Source organism: Brassica rapa, chromosome A01 (assembly GCF_000309985.2).
Source record: "Brassica rapa cultivar Chiifu-401-42 chromosome A01, CAAS_Brap_v3.01, whole genome shotgun sequence".
Lineage (NCBI taxonomy): Eukaryota > Viridiplantae > Streptophyta > Magnoliopsida > Brassicales > Brassicaceae > Brassica > Brassica rapa.
Window position 1 is genome coordinate 18,015,272 of NC_024795.2, and position 20,152 is coordinate 18,035,423.

Consider the following 20,152-nt stretch of genomic DNA (forward strand, 5'->3'; position numbering starts at 1 on the left):
GGGGCGTTCCGAGAATTGAACTCGGGACCTCTCGCACCCTAAGCGAGAATCATACCACTAGACCAAACGCCCTTTTGTTTTTTATGTACTCTTAAGAACTATATAAGCATACTTAATGTAAAATAGGTTAGTAGAAACGTGAAATGCAAACGACAAGATTGGGAGATAAATGACTATTACACACAAATATAGATGAATCATAGATCTCAACGGAATGTCAAAGAAACGAGACGCATCCATCAAGTTATTTTCAGTTTAAGATTCAACTTCATGTTGTTGTATTCATCCCGCTTGAGAACGTTAACAGAATGGGAGAGAAAAGCATAAGATATAAAACAAACTGCGTTCACAATTCACATAGTACTTGCTGAACCACAATTACCTCAAAAAGTTGTGCATTTTAATGCAAGAGACATGAGAGAAATCAGATAGACATAAGAGAATAAGAACCAGTGTTAAAGATGGCATTACACGGATTCAGAAGTCTTTGATATGGGCGGGCCGTGAGGAATATAGCCAGAGGGAGCCTGAGTATAAGCGCCATAAGGAGGATCATAGCCAGCGTGAGGCTGAGATGTGTGTGGCAGATAGAGGTGTAGGTATGCCTGATGATGGCCATAAGCAGTGTTCCACTGATGCGGTTGTGCAGGACCGAGTCTTGAGCTTGTGACCAAGTCTGAAATTGTTAGTTTTCGCACATTTCATCCTATCTGAAGCTATGTGGAGAGTAACTGATACATCTTCTCTCTCAGAAGAACTTGCAGCAGCATTTGGATTTATAAAATTTTCAATAAGTGGCTTAAACTGAGATGGCTTTGGAAAGTTAAAACCACACCAAAACTTAAATCTTTTTTTTCTTTGTCTGGATAAAGAAAGGGGGTTACATGTATACTTCAGTTGCACAAGCTATGTGGAGAGTAGCCCAATTACCACATCAATCACTCAATGATCCTAATCTCTGTTTCGAAACCAACAATATAGACTGCTAACCTAAATGAAGAGAGAGAGAGAGAGAGAGAGAAGCCTAATTAAGTTTTTTACAAGAGTATTTATCGCAGATCATAAGAAGGGTTCGCAATCGCTGCATCGTCTCCGCCTTTGATTTGATATTTCTCTTCCGTTTGCTGCACTTTCGATCCACTGTTGATATTGCGAGAGACATCGAAGTTAGATCAAATGGGTTCTTCTTCTTCTTCTTCGTCGGGACATTCTCGATAGCCTCTTTGAGCAAAGTTAGATCGAAAGATGATGAATCGCCACCATCGTTGATCTCAATCCCTTCTTTTTCGGTTTTCTGCTTTGACTTTGCCATTACCCTCACGCAGAGAATCAACTTGCTAGCTTTTTAACCACTTTTATAGAGAAACACGCCATCTGTTGTTCTATTGGGCCACCTTTAGTCAAGTAACATTGGGCTAACAACATAGTAAAGCATTTATGTTTTTTTGGGAAATTGATATGTATGACCATGAAAAAAATGTAATTCATTAGATAACCAAATGCCCTAAATTTTCGAAACACCCATTCCACTTTATGTAATAATGCTATTTTGCCTTCAATGCCAACCGGTGAAACCTGAAAAAAAAATAAAAATAAAAAATCCTAGTTATTAGATGTTTCAAATTACTCGTGGCGTAATTATATTCACATCTTTCCTTTTATCTTTATTTGGTAAATTTTGAGAAATTGATCCACGGTTTTCTCCATCTCTCCGAACCACGTTTTTCTCCACCTCTTCGAACCACGTTTTCCTCCTCCCCATCACCACCGTCTGTGTTCTCTGAGTTTATTTCTTTCTCTAACTGTGTTGCAAAGGGACATCGTCTCCACTTCGGGAATCTATTGCGAGAAGACGTCGTGACAGTCCAATCGGCGAGAAGGAGCACACTGAGCCTTTTCCCATTCACATCGGCGATTTGTCTCAGATCTGTTGCAATACTGTAAGTTCTAGGGTGTGTGCTTTAGATTCTATTCTTGTGATGCTCTTTTTCCCTATTTGGGATGTAGTCCAGCCTAGTCAAATCTAAATTGTTAAATATAAACCCTACTTTGGGTTGCATGTCGGATCTAGTAGACAGAGGTCACCGAATCGATTTGGGGTTGAACTTTTACCGATTTGTCTTACTCATATGTTTACATCGAAGTCAATGGTAACTTTGTTTGGAATCGAGACAAACATAGTATATGTAGAACTATTTGATCGGTCTATGGTATGTGACATGGAATAGCTTAAATTGTTAATCATTCACGTACCCTTTCGTTTTACACTTCTTTATGATGTAGAAACAATCATAAGGTATTTAGAATTTATATTCCATTCAATGTACTTTTGTGTTCCAAGTTATACGTATATATACAATACTATATCAAATAGAAATAATTATCTTGTTTTATGTATCGAGTGTAGTTCACTCCTCGCAAATGGTAATGTATAACAATTCCTTTCTATGTAACCGTGTGTACCATGTCATATATATATATATTTACTATTCCACATAAATAGAAATGATTATCTTGTGCTATGTATCGACTGTAGTTCGCTCATGTTATAGTCTCTTTGTGATTCCAAGACAAAAACATTTGGCTTAGAATAAATGTTTTTATAGAACTAAGCGACTTTGGCTTTGTATAGGTTGCTCCGCTGTAGTGACATATATTATGTTATAAATGCACGCCGTTGGGGTAGAATTGAAGTGTGTGGCTTTCACTGAAGAAAATGTTTGTGTAACTGCGGAGAACTACTTGATTGAAACACTGGCACTGTGTCAAAGCGGAGCACTCACCCAGGACGTGTAGACATGGGTTTATGGTTTCTACGCATTGTTTTTATGTTCTAGCTTTTCTTCTTGTTTTTAGATACTACCATCTAAACTACCTCCGTGTTGTAGTAATGTTTTATGTAGTGACTCCAACTCTATGTATCTTCTTCCTTTTTGTTGCTTACACTAGAAGAATGAAATCATATTCCATATGCGTAAGTAAATAGTTGTTCACTAACTGCGTATAGTACGTACACTATCTTCAAATAGTTAACACAATTACTCAGCTCGACATGGCAATATACGCTTCTATAACACATATTTGCCATATAACATTATTATGACATCAAATAAAACATAATACAATGTGATGTTGAATGGAATGATATTCATATGATGTTTGTTCCACCTCTTTTCTATAATGCCCTCAATCTTCATTTTTTTCGCTACAGTCAATTTGAATTTGGTTTAAGCATTACTTCCTTCTATGCAATCATAAACACTTCAAATGTGCTATTTATTTTGTCACATTTTCTATTCTATATGCTAATGTAGAATGGAAACAAATCTTATTGGCATTTCAGATTTGGATTTAGTTTATGGAAGATTAGGGTTGACAATATATATGTAATGTGCTATATCGTTTGTTACATTTTCTATTCTATATGATCATGTAGAATGAAAATGCATGTTACTTACATTTCAAAATTTGGATTTAGTTTATAAAAGATTGGGGTTGATATTGGATTAGGGATTATATTTCCATGTAGGATTTAGTGATTAGTGACTAGGGGTTAGTTTATGAAAGATTGGGGTTGACATTGGATTAGGATTTATATTTCCGCGTAGGATTTAGTGAATAGTTGATATGGTTTAATTTATGTATGATTGTGGTTGACATTGAGGCAAACATTACCACCTTCTATGAAGGCATACCCATATAAACATTTGAGAAATATGTTAAAATGATCTTTAGATTGCAACTATATTTTCACACTTTCTATTATATATGCCTTATGTAGAATGGTAATGCATCTTACTGGCATTTCGAAATTTGGGTTTAATTTATGAAAAATTGGAGTTGACACTGGATTAGGGTTTATATTTCCGTATAGAATTTAGTGATTAGTTGATAGTGTTTAGTTTATATTCTGTGTTGGGTTATTTTGTCGTAAATTTACTGTGGCTATTTTGTTAAAGTACATGTCATGATTTTATTCTATATTGCTCATGTAAAATGAAAATTAAACTTCTTTACATTCATGTTATAAATTGGAATGGAATACAAGATATATTGAAAGGAATTCTAGTTTAGTCCACACATTTACTGCGCACAATAATTCCATATGTGGTAAATGGTTAAGTGATGTGGTCCTCTCTTTCATAAGTTACCACCAACTCACCTCTTTTTGGGCCACATAGATCACAGTCGACATCATCTATCTTTCTATGACTGGATATTTGTTACTAGTGAGGGTATAACCGGAGAAAATGTGAGCTAAATGTTAATTTGTTAATAATGTCAAAATCAATGTCATATACTTAATTTACCTTCAAAATATGATTAGATAGCAAATAAGCCCATGTTTTTTCCCCTAGGAATATGGTAAAGTTATTTTTTTCAGCAAAACTAGAATTTTAGTAAGGCTTTGATCGGTAATCTCGTGGAATGGCGGAATCACATTTCTAACGCAATTTTGCAAGTATTTTACCAATCAAGAAAAATTGCGGAATGAAAAAAAAACGCAAAAATGCAGATTCGCGTTTTTACTGACAAAAATATAAAGAAAATTTTTATTAGGTGGAAAAGTGAGTCTTAGTAGATTGTTGTGAACTTTTTACAAAATTAACACTTTCATATTATTAAATTATATGCTAATAAGATTTTAAAATTTTAAATAAGTAGCTATAATTTTTGTAGTGATCAAGAGGTATGTTGTAAATAAAGTTCTACTGTAAGTTGTTTTGTAGTATTATAAAATGTCAATCTATTATTAAAACGTATTGAAAAATAAGCTAACTATTTATAATAATTACTAAAGTACTTTTAATAAATTTTAGTTATTTTCACATTTTGTTTTTTTCTTATAAAAAAATGAATACCATATAAATATTTTATTCAATTTAACATGTATTTTATCATTCCACGAATTTTAAATTTTTTCTCAGCTTAATTAATTTTTTCCGCAACTTAACTATTTTTCCGCGATTCTGCGATTACGCGATGGTTACCAATCGAAGCCTAACTCTGATAAAATTTAATCTGAATACAACGATTGATTTCAACCATTTTGACAGATAAAAGGAAACTACTAGAGGCATCCTCATCTCCACTGCATAATTTACTCCAAAAATAGATCAAAAATAGAGTATAAAAAAATTACTTCCAAATATAGAGCAAAAATAGAGTATAAAAAAACTACTTCCAAATATACACCAAGCTTAATCCGGTACATAAGCCAGAATTACGACTAATGTTAGAAACCTGCAAGTAAATCAATCAATCGCCAAACACAACCACAATAATAAGACTCTAACTAACTACAACTAGTAACACTGTATTTTGATGTTAATACTCTCCATAACCCTTTACCCAACACAACACTCTAACTCGGGTCCTGGTGACTTTGTGTTTCAAATCAACATCGGCAATATCATATTTTCTTATCACAAAGACTAAGAGAAGGAACTTTCAACTGTCCGCTCCTCACAGTAATTTGGATCACCGCATGTCAGCCCACAATATCTTTGGGTCACTGTCAGACTTTACACTGTCATGTAATACTCAGCCATAAGCCATGATCCCGTTCCACCAAGTCTTCCTGATCCAGCAAATAAGGATTTTTCTTGAATCTGTTTGGTACGAGGTCGTGGAAACACTAATTCTCTCCTAAACATGCCTAGTATGGGCGGGTTTCGCACACGATATCCGACATCACTCTCTAGACACAACATTAACGTGGAACCTAACCTAAAGCTAAAATTCCAGATCCTAACTAGACTCTCGACTCTACAACACTAACCACTAGTACCAGTAGTCTGACCTATGTGGCCTAGGATCTCTAGTACTTCTAATCAACTAAACAACTATATCATTAATAAATAACATCAAATCAACTAGTTAGTCAGTCCTTTACCAAGAGCTGACTTACTTCAGTCAACAAGATTAACTAAACGAGTAAGCATTTAATTAAATCTAACAATGAACTCAATCAAACGATTACCCATACGTATCAGCCTCTTGCTGAGAAACTATCTTTAAAGATAACATGAACCTACACTCAACCATATCAACACACAAGAATAAAATCATAATAGCAATGATTATCTAAGCATGCAATTTAACTATCTAGCAATCAACCAATCATTCAATCCTAAACTATCCAAACTGTTACCAAGTCAGGCCCGGCCTCCTGCCATGATCCTAACTTAACAATACAGATTATTAACTCAACCTTAATTTCATTTAATCTAAGTTTAGCCTGTGCTAAACTGAATCCAGTTTAACAAATAACCCTAAGGACTCTATCATGCAATAGCGTGAACATTCTATTATATATGGAACTCGATCTAATATAAGTTTCAAGTGGAACTCAAACAAACCAACACACTATTCTATCCTAAATTCCAAACGAAATTCAAACAATACGAACTCATAGTGTTCTAGGCGATAAGCAACAGGTTGATAGGAGATGACTTGGCCAAAACCCAACTCTGGCGTTTTGACTGGACTGATCTTGACTTAGACAGTACCTCGGCATGATCATGTAGAAACTGAATGGCCTAGATTGATTGATTTGGAAAATTATAACATTTTGGAAATATATAACTTTTTTTTTTGAAAAAGAAAATGATGGTTTTAACCACTTGAACTGCCGAATCTTTCACGAATTAAGTATAACATTTTGTGACTTCCAAATACGCCATAGGAGCCAGAATGGCAATAATCTTTGTTTTAGCAATAATAATGCTTTTCCTTAAACATATAAAATAAGTCGAATCTTGTCCTCCACGCCATGCGATAGATTGAAAGGCCGCTGGTAAAGTAATTTTGATAGCCTCCAGATTGTATAAACTCATGGCAGGTGATCAAATAATGATCTATGGTTTATGCCTCAAGTCCAAAACGTTGGCAAAGGGTCTACATGACTACATTCATTCCTTGTGAATTAAATCTTGTTTTTAATTTTTGATTTATTTAATTCAGTTTTAAAAGAAACTAAATCAAGAACAACCTTACATTAATAGCCAAACAAATCATCATACTTACCAATAATGACTTTCACAAATAGGTATTTAAGGAAATTGTATCATTAATGCTCAGGTTTCCTATATTTTTATTTTTCCAATTATATCTAATTAGCATTGTAACTTTTAGTAAGTTATAAAAAACAATTAGATTAAAATATTCCAAATAATATTACATATAATAAAAAAATAGAATATACATTGAAATATAATTTTTATTAAAATATATTTTAATCTTATGTTTAATATATGATTTCGAAAATGATAAATAACATATTTATATTGTAACCAAATATTTCATTCGTATAATAGGTGTAAGATATTTGACAATGATCAACTATACATTTTATTTAACTTTTCGCCTTTATTTTCTTATTATAATGTTATCACACTTTTTGGTGCACAAGAACATGATATGATGTAATTTTGATTTGTAAATTTCATTAGCTTAATAACTCCTCCTATTAACTAATTTTAGAATAACCATTGAAGTATAATTTGTATTAAAATATATTTTATTCGTATAAGAGAGATTTAAAAACTTCCCTTTGCATATTATATAGATAATAAAAACGAAATTCAGTTTATTGGTTACCAATTTTTATTACTTATGTATTACATAGACAATAATATACAAAATTCTATATAATATAATTTAAAGTAAAAAAATTTAAAAGTAACATTAGATAAGAAACATATTTAAGCTTTTCCATTAACAATTATATAAAATAATTATTTATTCATATATTTAAAATGAATTATTTAAGAAAGAAAAAGAATTGAAACTTGTCCTTGTATGTTACATAGATGACTGAAAATGAAATAAAATTATTAATTAGTATTTTTTTCTAGTTATGTATTGTATAGATAATGATATACAAAATCTGTATATATAATTTAGTTTTAAATTAAAATTTTAAACTAATTTTTTATATAAAAACTGAAGTTATCTTTTATGAACTTGTAAAAGACTATACCGTTTCACAGTTATTTTATAAATTTTTTAAAATGAACGTTTTTATATTTTAGAAAATAAACTACTTAAAAATTCTTTAAAAAATTTCTTTTGCATGTTATATAAATAACTAAAAATAAAATAATAGTTACCAGTTAGCAATTTTTGTTACTTACATGTCTTATTGATAATAATATACAAAAACTATAATCATATATATATACTTAACATATAAACCATATTAATTATATATATATGGTGTGTCTATCTATTTTAATTTATCTAAATGATTTCATTAACAATTTTTCATATTGTCTGTGAACTTCCCATTAACCATATTTTTTTTGGTTATTTGTATCAAATTGTTTATTAAATAATCCACATGGTGAGTTATTCTAAGCCATATTAGCCAATCATATAATTTTGTGATTTGATAAATTATTATCGTCTACATATCATTTTTTTTTTAAAACTATAATTTGTGTTATCGTATATATATATATATATATATATATATATATATATATATATATATATATATATATATATATATATATATATTAATTTTAGCAATATTATTAGGATGTATAAATGTAAGCTAATATTAAATTAATGACATTTGGAAATCAAAATTACATAACATATAATAATACTGTAAGAAAATTAAATTGCAGCATACATTAACTATTTTCACTATAATTGTTGATAAAAATATATTAGTACAGTCATATTTATATTTCTTAAAAATTGTCAAAAAAACAAAAGATATAAATCTGTTTTTTTAGAACTTTAAAAAATATTTTTACCCGCGAATTCGCGGACAACCACCTAGTTATATAATTATATGGACCAACATATTTCTCTAATGATTATAAGAATCATCATAGTGATGACATGTGACTACAAAAAGAAGTTGTAATATTTCTCAACTAATATATAAGAAATATACAAAAAATATTATTTTTTCTTACAAAATTTTAAAAATATCATAAAAATATGATTTTATTTTCATTGGAAATTTATTCTTACCGTGAAAACAGAAATATATTTTTATTTTCCATAAAAATATTGTGAAAGTATTCACTTTGTATAAAAATCTGGTAATAATAGATATATTTTGTATCTATTCTATTAAAACTGAAGTATAAAATAATATTTTCCTATTTTTAAGTGGTTTTCTATAGATTTCATTACTTCTTAACTAATTTGAACCCTTCATTTATTATTTTTTCTAATTAGTTTGACATAATTTATTACAAAGTATAAAACAGAACTTACCTGTTTTAAAGTGTTTTATTACATTTTTTATATTTTTTACTCTTCCAGACGATTTCATTAATTGTATTTACCATAATAATTTAACATCATTTATTTTATATTTTAACCGTAGTAATTTTACATGTTTGAGTGAAATTACTCTTAGTGACAAGAATTCAAATATGTTAACAAAATTTCTTTATTTGTTTACATAATCAGTTAGATATGAGCGTTCATGTATATGTTCAGATATACATCGATTTTACGGATATTAAATTTTCTGGATTTTAAATTTAACCCGTCGAGTATTATAAATTTTTGGACATAGTCAGATTCTTTCGGATCCGAATAAGTTTATTAGAACCTAAAAATATCTAAATAACATACTAAGCTCTAGTAAAAACCAACGTGTACTAAACTCTAGTAAAAAAAAATATTATTGTTGACAAGTGTATGATAACTTTTATAGAAATATAATTTTCTATTTATAGCAAAACTAATTTATTACTTTTAAAAGATATTCATTCAAAAAATATCTTATGTAACCAAATTAAATGTTAACTCAGTAAGTCTGATGAAAGAAGGTTGGTAACATAGAAAAAACTTTAAATGCATGAGTACATGCGAGATATAGATATAAACACACTTGATAATTACCTCTCCGCACATACATAAACAATCACAGGCCTCCTCCTTCTCTTTCTTTCCCTCTCTCGCTCGCTCGCTCGAGCTTTTAGCCTTTGATTTTTATTTTCGGGTAACCTCTCTCGAAAACTATTTGTATCTCAGAGAGAAAGAGATAAAGAGATTAGAGAGAGAGAGAGAGAGAGATCCAAATCCAGAAGCAATCTTCTTCGTTTGCCTTTTTTTGTTCTTCTTCTTTCGTGTGAAGATTGGTATCCCTTTTCTCCGCCAAACTCCCCGCCGCCGATCCACTCCCTTCTATGTACGTTTTATCTTCTTCGGAAGGAACCTAGAACTTGTCTCTGTCCCTTTGAAGAACGTGATCCTGTCTCTTCAAGGTTTGAAACAGCGACCAATCTCCTTCTCATCGTTGGTTGTTGGTTCGATAGATCTGGTTTCTGATTTGAATTTGTTTCTTGTCCGACTTTGATTGGTTTGGTTTCAGGGTAGTGAAGCGTTTCTTGTTTATTGTGAAAGTCGAAGATAGAGAGAGAGATGAAGAGAGTTAGAGAAGAGGTTTACGTTGAAGCTCAGACACGAGGACAAACGTAAGCTCTTTGTCTTTAATCCTCATCTCTTGTTTTGTCTTCTCGAATTTGCAAGGCTGATACGATATTAAATTAATCAATTTTCTGTTTATTTTTCTGTTTCTAGATATTAGTTACCTAATAGATTTTAAACAAGGGGGAAATTAGCTTTAATTTATGGTTGTGTAATACAGAAATGGTAGTAGGCCTTTAACGATAGGTGGAGGAGGAGGAGGAGGAAACATGGGAGGGCTAACAACGAATGATGCCCTGAGCTATCTCAAAGCTGTCAAGGATATGTTTCAAGACAAGAAAGACAAGTACGACACTTTCCTTGCACTCATGAAGGACTTTAAAGCCCAGAGGTACTTTATTAATTACCATTCTTTCTTTTTTTTTGTCTACAACAGGAAAGTTTGTTTAAATCTCTTGTTGTTGGTTTGTAGAGTTAACACTGATGGCGTCATTGCAAGTGTAAAGGAGTTGTTCAAGGGCTATGACGACTTGCTTTTGGGTTTTAATACCTTCTTGCCTAAGGGTTACAGAATAACCCTTCCTGAGAAGAAGCCTGTGGCTTTTGGAGAAGCTATCGATTTTGTTAACAAGATCAAGGTTTGTATCCCCTCATGTTTTTCTCATTATTATCCACACAGTTCAAACGTTAGTTGAGATTTATCTCTGCTGCAGGCGCGGTTTGGGGATGATAACCGTGCGTATAAAAGATTCCTGGACATCTTGAACATGTATAGAAAGGAAGGCAAGTCCATCTCCTCTGTCTATCAAGAGGTATGTTGTCTGCATTTTTATCTGATAAAGAGCATTGTTAAATAGCTTTCTTCTTCTGATAATCGTCTGTTCTGTTGTACAGGTTACTCTGTTGTTCCAGGGCCATGAAGATCTGCTTGCTGAGTTTGTTAATTTCTTACCTAATAATTCAGGATCAGGTTCTGGAAGCAATGCAGTACCGCATGATAGAAGTTCTTCACTTCATCCAATGCATTTTAACAAGGTTTCCTCTTATTCATGTTTCCTAATGATGTTTGTGGCCCATGAATGGCTAGTTTGGAAAGTATTAACATCCTTTCCCAAATTGTGATGCCAAGAGTGATAAACTAAGTGCTAGATAAATATAGGAATTAAGACACAGTTTATAGCAAATTGATGAGATCAAATGTTGTAGACTTTGACTGAGATATTGATATGGGCTTTTACCTGCCACAGAAAATAAAAATTGGAAGTAGGCTTGATGAGTATACCGCTCACTCTGATCAACGAGAAGATGGTGATGAGAATCTTGTGGCTGCTGGTAATTCTCGGGGAAGTGAGTGTTTGGATTACTTGTACCGTTTTTCATTTATGTTTCTTTGCGTTTTCAGTGATTTTCATACAAAAGGAAAAGAAGTATATATATCTGTGAGTAATCATCAAGTGTTATGTTAATATTTGCAGAATCCCTTAATCAAGGTCAATGGCGGCAGGTAGAAGACAACGAGGATGTAGTCTTTGGCCAAAAAAATAATATGGTCAAGGGTATAAATGAACTGGATCTTACTGACTGTGTACAATGTACACCAAGCTATCGTCACCTGCCAGATGATGTGAGCGCCTCTGAAACCTTTGATAATTTTATTCACAATATTCAATTTGATGTGCTCTTTGATCATATGGTTTGCTTTTCTCCGGTGTAGTATCCCATTCCTATTTCAAGCTACAGAAATTCACTAGGTGAAAAGGTACTCAATGATCATTGGGTTTCTGTCACATCGGGGAGCGAGGATTACTCATTCAAACACATGCGTAAAAACCAGTATGAAGAAAGCTTGTTTCGGTGTGAAGATGACAGGTAGGACGTATATAGTATATTACGTTTATGCATTTCTTTCAATGTCTCGATTAGGAATCTTACAATAACATTGCTGAGCTCATGATTGTTTTGTTATTTTGGTTTAGTCTCATTTCACCAAGTTATCTGAAATTTTAGCATATATGTAATTCCTAAGCTAATTCAACTTCCATCTGATCTGTTTGTTTTCCTGATATGGTCTGTCAGGTTTGAGTTGGATATGTTATTAGAGTCTGTGAATGCAGCCATTAAGCGTGTGGAAACTCTTCTGGAGAAGATCAACAACAACACAATCTCTACACCAATTTGTATCAAAGAACACTTATCAGGTAAGTAGTTAATTGATCTGATCTGGTTGTGCGATATGTATGTCTATTATTCTCTTACTTATATATGTGACAATGTAATAGTGCTGAACCTAAGATGCATTGAGCGGTTGTACGGGGATTATGGGCTTGACGTTATGGAAATTCTGAAGAAGAATTCTCATATCGCCTTGCCAGTGATACTAACTCGCTTGAAGCAGAAACAAGAAGAATGGGCTAGGTGTCGCTTTGATTTCAGGAAAGTATGGGCTGATGTATATGCTAAGAATCATCACAAATCACTAGATCACCGTAGCTTTTATTTTAAGCAGCAGGACTCCAAGAATCTGAGCACAAAAGGTATGTTTTCTTTTTAAGTTCATTTTGTTTAGATTACCTACCAAATGAGCCTCATTTTAACTGAGTAAACTTGTCTGTTATGTACCATATTCAGGTTTAGTGGCTGAAATAAAAGATATCAGTGACAGTAAGCATAAAGAAGACCCGCTTCATGCCATTGCTGTCGGAACTAAGCCCTCTTTCACCCCAGACTTGGAGTTCAGTTATTCCGATACTCAAGTTCATGCTGACTTATACCAACTAATCAAGTATTACTGCGAAGAAATATGTGCTACTGAACAGTCAGATAAAGTAATGAAGCTGTGGGTAGCCTTTTTGGAGCCCATGTTTGGCGTTCCTTCTAGGTCTCAAAGTGGTGAGGCAATGTTAGATGTTGCAAAGTCCAAAGACAACCAAGAGCAACATGATGCATGTGAGGCAGTGAAGGAGAGCACCTGTGACGTTTCTCTTGTCTCAAACCTAAAACTTATAACACCTCCAACAACACCTAACAAAGAAAACCCAACAGTTCAAGGGAGCTCTGTCGCACAAGAAACCATTCAGCAAGATAAACTGCATGTTGGCGCAGCTATGAATATTAAGGTAACTGGGTTGTCTCTCCTTCCTTAGGCATGACCAATCCAAAGTTTATTTTATTATGGGTCTTGAAAGAGATATTCGTCTATCTTTATCTTTTATATTCTATAGGATACCCAGCCGGTGGCACCACCCAGAAAGGATTTGTTAATGGAGGGTGTAGAGAATCGTACTGATGTAATAATGGGAGATCAGAAGGTTGAGCGAGAAGAGGGTGAGTTATCCCCCACCGAAAGTTTTGAGCAAGACAATCATGAGGTTTATAGAGACAATGGCGTTGAGTCTCTTCAGAAACTGCCAGACAATGTAGGAAGTAATAAAGAGCAAGAGCACAAAGGAGGTGCAGTCTGTACTGAAGCCAAAGCAAAGAGCAATACTCTCCCTAAAGATGATGAAAATAAAATCACTCACGCCTCAGGAAGCAAATGTGGTGGCCAAGTTTCTTCCGATGAAGAGCATAAAGGAGCTATGAACTGTGACCGGCTTGGCAGTGTGATTGAGAGTGAAAACGAGGCTGTAGGGATGATTAATGCCAATGAGACTGAAGATGGATCTCTCACATTTTCAGAGCGGTATCTGCAACCTGTAAAGCCCCTTGCAAAGCATGTGCCTGGAGCACTACAAGTCAGTGAAAGTAATGATTCTCGAGTTTTCTATGGGAATGATTCCTTTTATGTGCTTTTTAGGCTTCATCAAGTAAGGACTACGAAACAAACTTCTCTACTTCTGCAAATGTCAATTGTCTTTTAAGTTCAAACCGCTAGCTAATTTTGTTGTTTTCTTTTCTTCCAGATGTTGTACGAGAGAATACAATCTGCAAAGATACATTCAGAGAGGAAATGGAAAGCTCCAGATCCAGATAACACATCTCCTGATTCTTATACCAGGTGCTTTATCTTCTAAGGAGTATTGGTAGTGGAACAATAATTCCTTTCTTACTGATAGTTTTGAAGCACAGGTTCATGGATGCTCTCTACAATTTACTTGACGGCTCGAGTGATAATACAAAGTTTGAAGATGAGTGCCGAGCTCTTATTGGAGCACAATCATATGTTCTCTTCACATTGGACAAGCTAGTTCAGAAGTTTGTCAAGCATGTAAGCTTCCATTTTCACCTGCAACTTAATCATGTTCGACTCTGCTTCTTTTCCCCCTCTGTACTGATCATTGACGTGGCTTGGACATGCTTCAGCTTCATTCAGTTGCAGCTGATGAGACAGACACCAAGCTACTACAACTATACACATATGAGAACTACAGAAAACCGGGAAGGTTCTTTGATATAGTGTACCATGAGAATGCGCGAGCCCTTCTCCATGAGCAGAACATATACCGGATTGGATATGTATGTTTCTCTTAATATTTTCGGAAACCTTGTGTCTAAGGATGGTCTCACATGCTAATGTATCTTTTCAAAATCTCTGTGCAGTCATCTGCACAAACCCGTCTCGCGATTCAACTTATGAACAACGGGAACGATCATCAGCCTGAAGTTACAGCTGTAACGGTGGAACCAGGTTTTGCAAATTATCTACAGAATGACTTTCTTTCGCTTGTACCTGATGAAGAAAGACCTGGTCTATTTCTGAAGAGGTGAACCAAAAAGCAACGATAAGGGCTTACGTTTTGTGTATACAGTTGTGCAAGTGCATTTAGTAATCATCTTTATATATGCTATCTTCAGGAACATGGCGAAAATGAGCGGTCCAGATGAATCTTCAGGGATGTTGCGTGCAATGGAAGGACTGAAGATTATCAATGAGGTCGAATGCAAGATGGCTTGCAGTTCTTCCAAGGTACGTTACATACCAATTAAATCATATTAATAATATTTCTGTATTTTAATGTGAATATGAATAATGAGAGTGTCCAAATTGTTATTAGGTCAAGTATGAACCAAATACATCAGATCTTCTGTATAGAGTCAAGCAGAAGAAACCAAAAGTGAATCCAAATGGGCTTGACAATGATAAAACTCCTGGTAGCAGTGAAACCTCCAGAAAGAGAAAAATATCGCGTTTTCACATGCGTCTGAACCGTAGACTTGCTGCCTTGCCTTAACAACGCGGCTTCAAGCACGTAAGTAACCCTCTTTTTGCCTTAATCATTGCGGACTTATTATTCATCGTTGAAAATTAGAGATAAAAGTTGATAGATTAGGGATTTTGTATACTATTGTGCAGGTGTGAAAGTTCTTGGCTGAGATATGCAAGTATGAGTTAGTGGTAGAGACTAGAGACCGACCAAACTGTCTTTGACAAAGATTCTTGCATCATTTCTGGCTCAGAGAGATTCTTCACATGTCAACCGTAAATTTTCATTTTTCCTAAAAATTGCGTCTGGAGCCGCCAGTTTTGGTGTATAGTGTAAGATTATTACATATACCAGACAATTCTAAAATGGGACACTTTTAATTCTTTCATTTTAAAAAACAAATCATGGATATTCCTTCTAATGTTAGGTTTCTTTTTCTGTTAACTTTCTCAACTTTTACTCTTTTTTTTTGGTCAATAATGGCTCAAAGGTTCAAGTCCAAAGACCTGGGAAGAAGAAAGTAATTAAAGCGAAAATGCGACCAGTAAGTGCATATAAAAACCAACTATAAATAAAGAGAGGAGCAAGCAGAAACGTCTTGTTGCTGGAGAAGAAGACGACACAGAGAAGCATCCTAGCTATACCTAACTGAACTAGAGTAGTCTTAGGAAGTCTGAAACATGTCATTGCAAACACCAACCGTTGACTTTAATAAAATAAAATTTCCACCTTGAGAAATATGCTGCAGGTGCCAACCATCTAGTCTGCCTTGAGATCTATCTTTGAGGTATGATTGTATCTCAACCTTTGATCCAGAGAAACATTCTGAAAGGCCTGGATATTTGCTTGATCCCGTTTCATTCAATATACCTACGATGTTATGTATTTTCATTCTCGTTTCCACCCCAACCTTGTCTTCAAAGGATATTGAAGATTTTGTAGGTTTACGGTTTGACCGGTTGCGACACCGTAGTGCCGCAGGTATAATTTTTACATTGCTGTCACATTAGACTATATATAATGGTTTTAAGATTCAATATTCTCTACTTCATCTTTTAACACTCCACTAGGATCGAATCCGCGCACCAGCGCGGGTGTTATATTGATTTGCAATAATATAACATGCATATGTAGTTGTTTATGTTTTATATCAGTATGTTTCAATTTGGTTAAACGGTTTTTTTTTTATAACTTCCAATATTATACTGAAAATTCGAAGATACATAGTCTTTATGTTAGTGATGTGTTACAAATCTTGGAATATAATGATAAGATTGAAAAGTAACATAGTTCATCTTAAACGGTTTCGTTCACGTTTTTTATAAACCTGATACATTTGAATTTTGTATTGTTGTTTTTTTTTTTAACGCTGATTTATTATGATCTTACAATTATGATATAGGAAAGATTACATAGACGATTCGACAACCGACAAAGGTAATTGTAACAATTTTGTATTGTTGTTCAAAAAAACATAAGATAGAAACATAACTTTTATGGATAATGGTAATTGTAACTATTGGGCTGGAGATATTGAATATTTACAAAGCCCATTTAGTTTGTTAAAAAAAAGCTCATTTAGTAAGTTAACTAATTAGCGTAGGAAAAAAATTGTTATGAACAAACTCTTAACAAAAAAAAACAGAGCTATCATCTTTAACGATTCCTCAAAATTAAAATCGCTGAAAATTCATCAACATGCAATCCATGATGAAACAAGCGGCTCCGGTAGGTTTTGATTTTTGTTATTTTGAAGTTAAATCCGTACGGATTATTGAATTATTGAAGTAAAAGGTTTATCTATGTGTCTAATAGTTTTATTGTATACAATTCCAGATGAATTTAACCCTACAAATAGAGATTGAAGATGTCCAACAGATCATATAGATCCGTCTGGTTTGGAAAGTTCTGGGATTTAAGATCATAGGTGTAAGCCGTTCTTTTGGAAAGTTTAGCTTAAGATAGATGTATATTGTTTCAAATTATAAATGTTATGTTTCTCGATCTTAAGATTTGCTGAATTGTTTCCACTTTGCTTCACAATATTTTCATGTTGGAATATAACTGAATTGTTTCCACTTATGTTAGATGTTGATTGTACTTCTTTGCTTATAACTACAACTATCAGTGAATTCAGTATCTCGTATGCTTTAGTTTTCAAAATCACTCTTGATGAATGACTAACTTGTGTTGATTTTTTTTTCTGTTTAATTACATGACTCCAAAACATGGTGGAGAAGCAAAAGTGATACAAAAAGGATAGTATTGAAGATGAGCATTACACATAATTTTAAAAGTAAAAAGATTAGTAATTTCTTAAACAAACTTTTATTAATATGCGCAAATTAGTAGTCTTAAGAGTAGTATTAGTAGGATTATCGGTTTGAATGAAACATTGCTGAATGAAACATAGCATTATTTCTGGTTGTGGTCTGAACTTTAAAAGAAGAAACAAAACTTGTATCAAGTTTGAACAAAAAGCATAGTAAAATGTAGAAATCCATCGCATTCCCTCTTCTTGACAAAACCTGCAACTAAACACGAAATATATTTTACAACCTTATATCATCCTAAAATTTTCCAAAAAAATTTCCATAAGTAAACATACCTGTCGTTTCTTACGTATAAATATTATAGGCTGTTGAAAATCTCTTTGAAAACAACATTCATAGTCTTCTTCTGAGGTTTACCATCTTTGTCCACCATCAAAATCTTCAATCCTTTCTTTGATGTGACCCTAGAAATAGCCAGATATAGCTGTCCATGAGAGAACACATGTCTGGGTAGGAATATGCCAACTTCAGAGAGAGATTGTCCTTGGCTTTTGTTGATTGTTATAGCAAATGCAACTGCCAAGGGCAATTGCCTTCGACGCATCTTAAAAGGCAGTTTTGTATCAGTTGGTGTAATAAGCAATCTTGGGATATCTACAATTTCCCCAACCTTTTCTCCTGTGATGATCCTAGCTTGCACCATAAAATCCATGAGTTGAGTAATTTGTAATCTTGTTCCATTCATCAACCCTTCTGCAGGATTAATATTTCTCAGAATTATCACAGGACAACCAACTTTCAGTCGAATACAATGATTCGGCAATCCAAACACCTTTATGCTGTTTAAAAAATCTTGACCAAGTCCTTCGTCATTAACAGATTTTTTATCAGTAGGATCAATACTATCTGCACTTAGATAAATCTTTTCTTCACCTGAATAAGTTAGACAAACACGTTTAGTACAATATACAATTTTTCTCTAAGGGTATGGTGGACGGGATGGAATAGGTTACCATACAATTTATCCAACATGTAATCATTGATGACATTGACATCTTCATTAGTTGGACATATAATAGCTCTTTCCTGGAAAAACTTTGCTTCTTTGTTTTCTTGTAGCGAACTACAATCTCCATACACTGCTCTGCTGATGGCTTCAATAGGATCATTAGAGTCAGTAATCAAAAATTCTGACGGAATTTCGATCTCAGCTGCACCATCGTTAGGCTCTGCAAGTTTACCATCACCGACCTTTAATATCCACTCTGAAAATTCCTTAAGGTCCTTTGATTCTTCAACTGACAACCCACCAAAAAAAAGTCTCATGTTTTTGGTTAGTTTTAGCACTTTACAATGCTCCCAAAGGTATGATGAATTCATTGACGCCAAAACGACCTCAGCTCTACCAGCACCGGGAATCACTGGCAGAACTTGCTTAAAATCACCTCCAAATACAATGACTTTTCCACCAAAGGGGTTGTTACTCTGCTTCCCAATAATATCTTTAAAACTTCTATCCAAGGCTTCAAAACAATGTTTACTCATCATTGGTGCTTCATCCCATATTATGAGTGATGCCTCTTTCACTAAATTCGATTGATCTAACCCATGAGACAACATACACGAAGAAAACATAAAGATGTCCCATTACGCCTTGATCATAGCTTCGCTCATCAAGAATCAGGACGTTTGAATCACAACTGCTTGTGTTTGGTACCTTTGGCATTTTTTCAAATCTTGATAAAGATGTCCCATTACGCCTTAGAAGCTTCTCAATCTCCAGTAACGTATACTTCTTTTTATCCGCATCACTTAACAGTAGCCCTAAATCGACATTGACAATAATTTTAAAATCAGAAACACAATTAAATGTACATATTTTTTTCAACATTATTTTTAAGTATAACTATATATAGCACTAACCTGGTCTGTTGAAAATCTTCCTCCTGTTGTGTTCAATATCTTCAGAAAGATATTCCCAAGTCGATTCCCAAACCTTCTATGGCATAGCTAAGCTATCATTCATTAGCATAGTAACAAACACTTGCCTCATTTCATTTGATGAGCCGTCGTAACTTCTCCTTATAATATCATCGATGTACTCTTTATCATCATCTAACAATCCCCTTGCAAAACATGCTTCTTTGTAGCTAGGATAAAGAACTCCTTCAAACATTTTTAAGTCATCATAACTGGTAGGGCCTTTGACAATGTTCAACAACACATGCAAATAGTAGGAACTTTCTTGCTTAAATGGAGCATAGTTGATTCTGCCAATGATAAATCCTCTTTTCCTTTTCTTAAACATCTTCTGACGCTTATCATATGTAA

The 20,152-nt window shown here is 33.6% G+C and overlaps 2 protein-coding genes and 1 non-coding gene across 5 annotated transcripts; 1 reads left to right on the top strand and 2 right to left on the bottom strand.

Moving 5' to 3' along the window:
- Positions 1-72, bottom strand: TRNAP-AGG. The gene has a single exon. It is a non-coding gene; the product is annotated as a tRNA-Pro (tRNA).
- An 8,937-nt stretch (positions 73-9,009) lies between these two features.
- LOC103829312 (paired amphipathic helix protein Sin3-like 5) lies at positions 9,010-16,288 on the top strand. Of its 3 annotated transcripts, XR_625529.3 has the most exons (21): positions 9,017-10,241; positions 10,349-10,451; positions 10,625-10,795; positions 10,877-11,042; positions 11,118-11,216; positions 11,299-11,439; positions 11,652-11,751; positions 11,880-12,028; positions 12,119-12,273; positions 12,481-12,602; positions 12,684-12,938; positions 13,033-13,520; positions 13,626-14,210; positions 14,307-14,401; positions 14,473-14,611; positions 14,707-14,859; positions 14,944-15,107; positions 15,199-15,310; positions 15,399-15,593; positions 15,698-15,880; positions 16,039-16,288. XR_625529.3 is itself a non-coding variant. In XM_009104985.3 (20 exons), the coding sequence occupies exons 2-19, from the start codon at positions 10,399-10,401 to the stop codon at positions 15,573-15,575; spliced, it is 3,309 nt and encodes a 1,102-aa protein (XP_009103233.1). In that variant the 5' UTR covers positions 9,010-10,241; positions 10,349-10,398; the 3' UTR covers positions 15,576-15,593; positions 15,698-15,990. The 3 variants fall into 3 exon arrangements, 2 of the variants coding, with proteins under 2 accessions (XP_009103233.1, XP_009103223.1); XM_009104985.3 differs by lacking the exon at positions 16,039-16,288 and having other exon boundaries at positions 9,010-10,241; positions 11,652-11,736; positions 15,698-15,990; XM_009104975.3 differs by lacking the exon at positions 16,039-16,288 and having other exon boundaries at positions 9,018-10,241; positions 15,698-15,990.
- A 144-nt stretch (positions 16,289-16,432) lies between these two features.
- On the bottom strand, positions 16,433-19,997 carry LOC103829614 (ATP-dependent DNA helicase PIF1-like). The gene is made up of 6 exons (XM_033275947.1): positions 19,870-19,997; positions 19,745-19,767; positions 19,428-19,645; positions 19,174-19,306; positions 18,869-19,119; positions 16,433-18,800 (listed from the first exon to the last, which is right to left on the bottom strand). The coding sequence occupies exons 1-6, from the start codon at positions 19,995-19,997 to the stop codon at positions 18,180-18,182; spliced, it is 1,374 nt and encodes a 457-aa protein (XP_033131838.1). The 3' UTR covers positions 16,433-18,179.
- Between the last annotated feature and the right edge of the window lie 155 nt (positions 19,998-20,152).

What these genes read in the sequence shown, in the direction of transcription:
- LOC103829312 (XM_009104975.3), top strand. Translation starts at nt 10,399, where the DNA reads ATGAAGAGAGTTAGAGAAGAGGTTTACGTTGAAGCTCAGACACGAGGA. An exon ending in ATTTTGTTAACAAGATCAAG is followed by an intron (nt 11,043 to 11,117) that starts GTTTGTATCCCC and finishes TCTCTGCTGCAG; the next exon opens with GCGCGGTTTGGGGATGATAA. An exon ending in CCTGGTCTATTTCTGAAGAG is followed by an intron (nt 15,108 to 15,198) that starts GTGAACCAAAAA and finishes TGCTATCTTCAG; the next exon opens with GAACATGGCGAAAATGAGCG.
- LOC103829614 (XM_033275947.1), bottom strand. Translation starts at nt 19,997, where the DNA reads ATGTTTGAAGGAGTTCTTTATCCTAGCTACAAAGAAGCATGTTTTGCA. An exon ending in GAAGATTTTCAACAGACCAG is followed by an intron (nt 19,646 to 19,744) that starts GTTAGTGCTATA and finishes ATGTCGATTTAG; the next exon opens with GGCTACTGTTAAGTGATGCG. An exon ending in TCGTGTATGTTGTCTCATGG is followed by an intron (nt 19,307 to 19,427) that starts GTTAGATCAATC and finishes ATTGGGAAGCAG; the next exon opens with AGTAACAACCCCTTTGGTGG.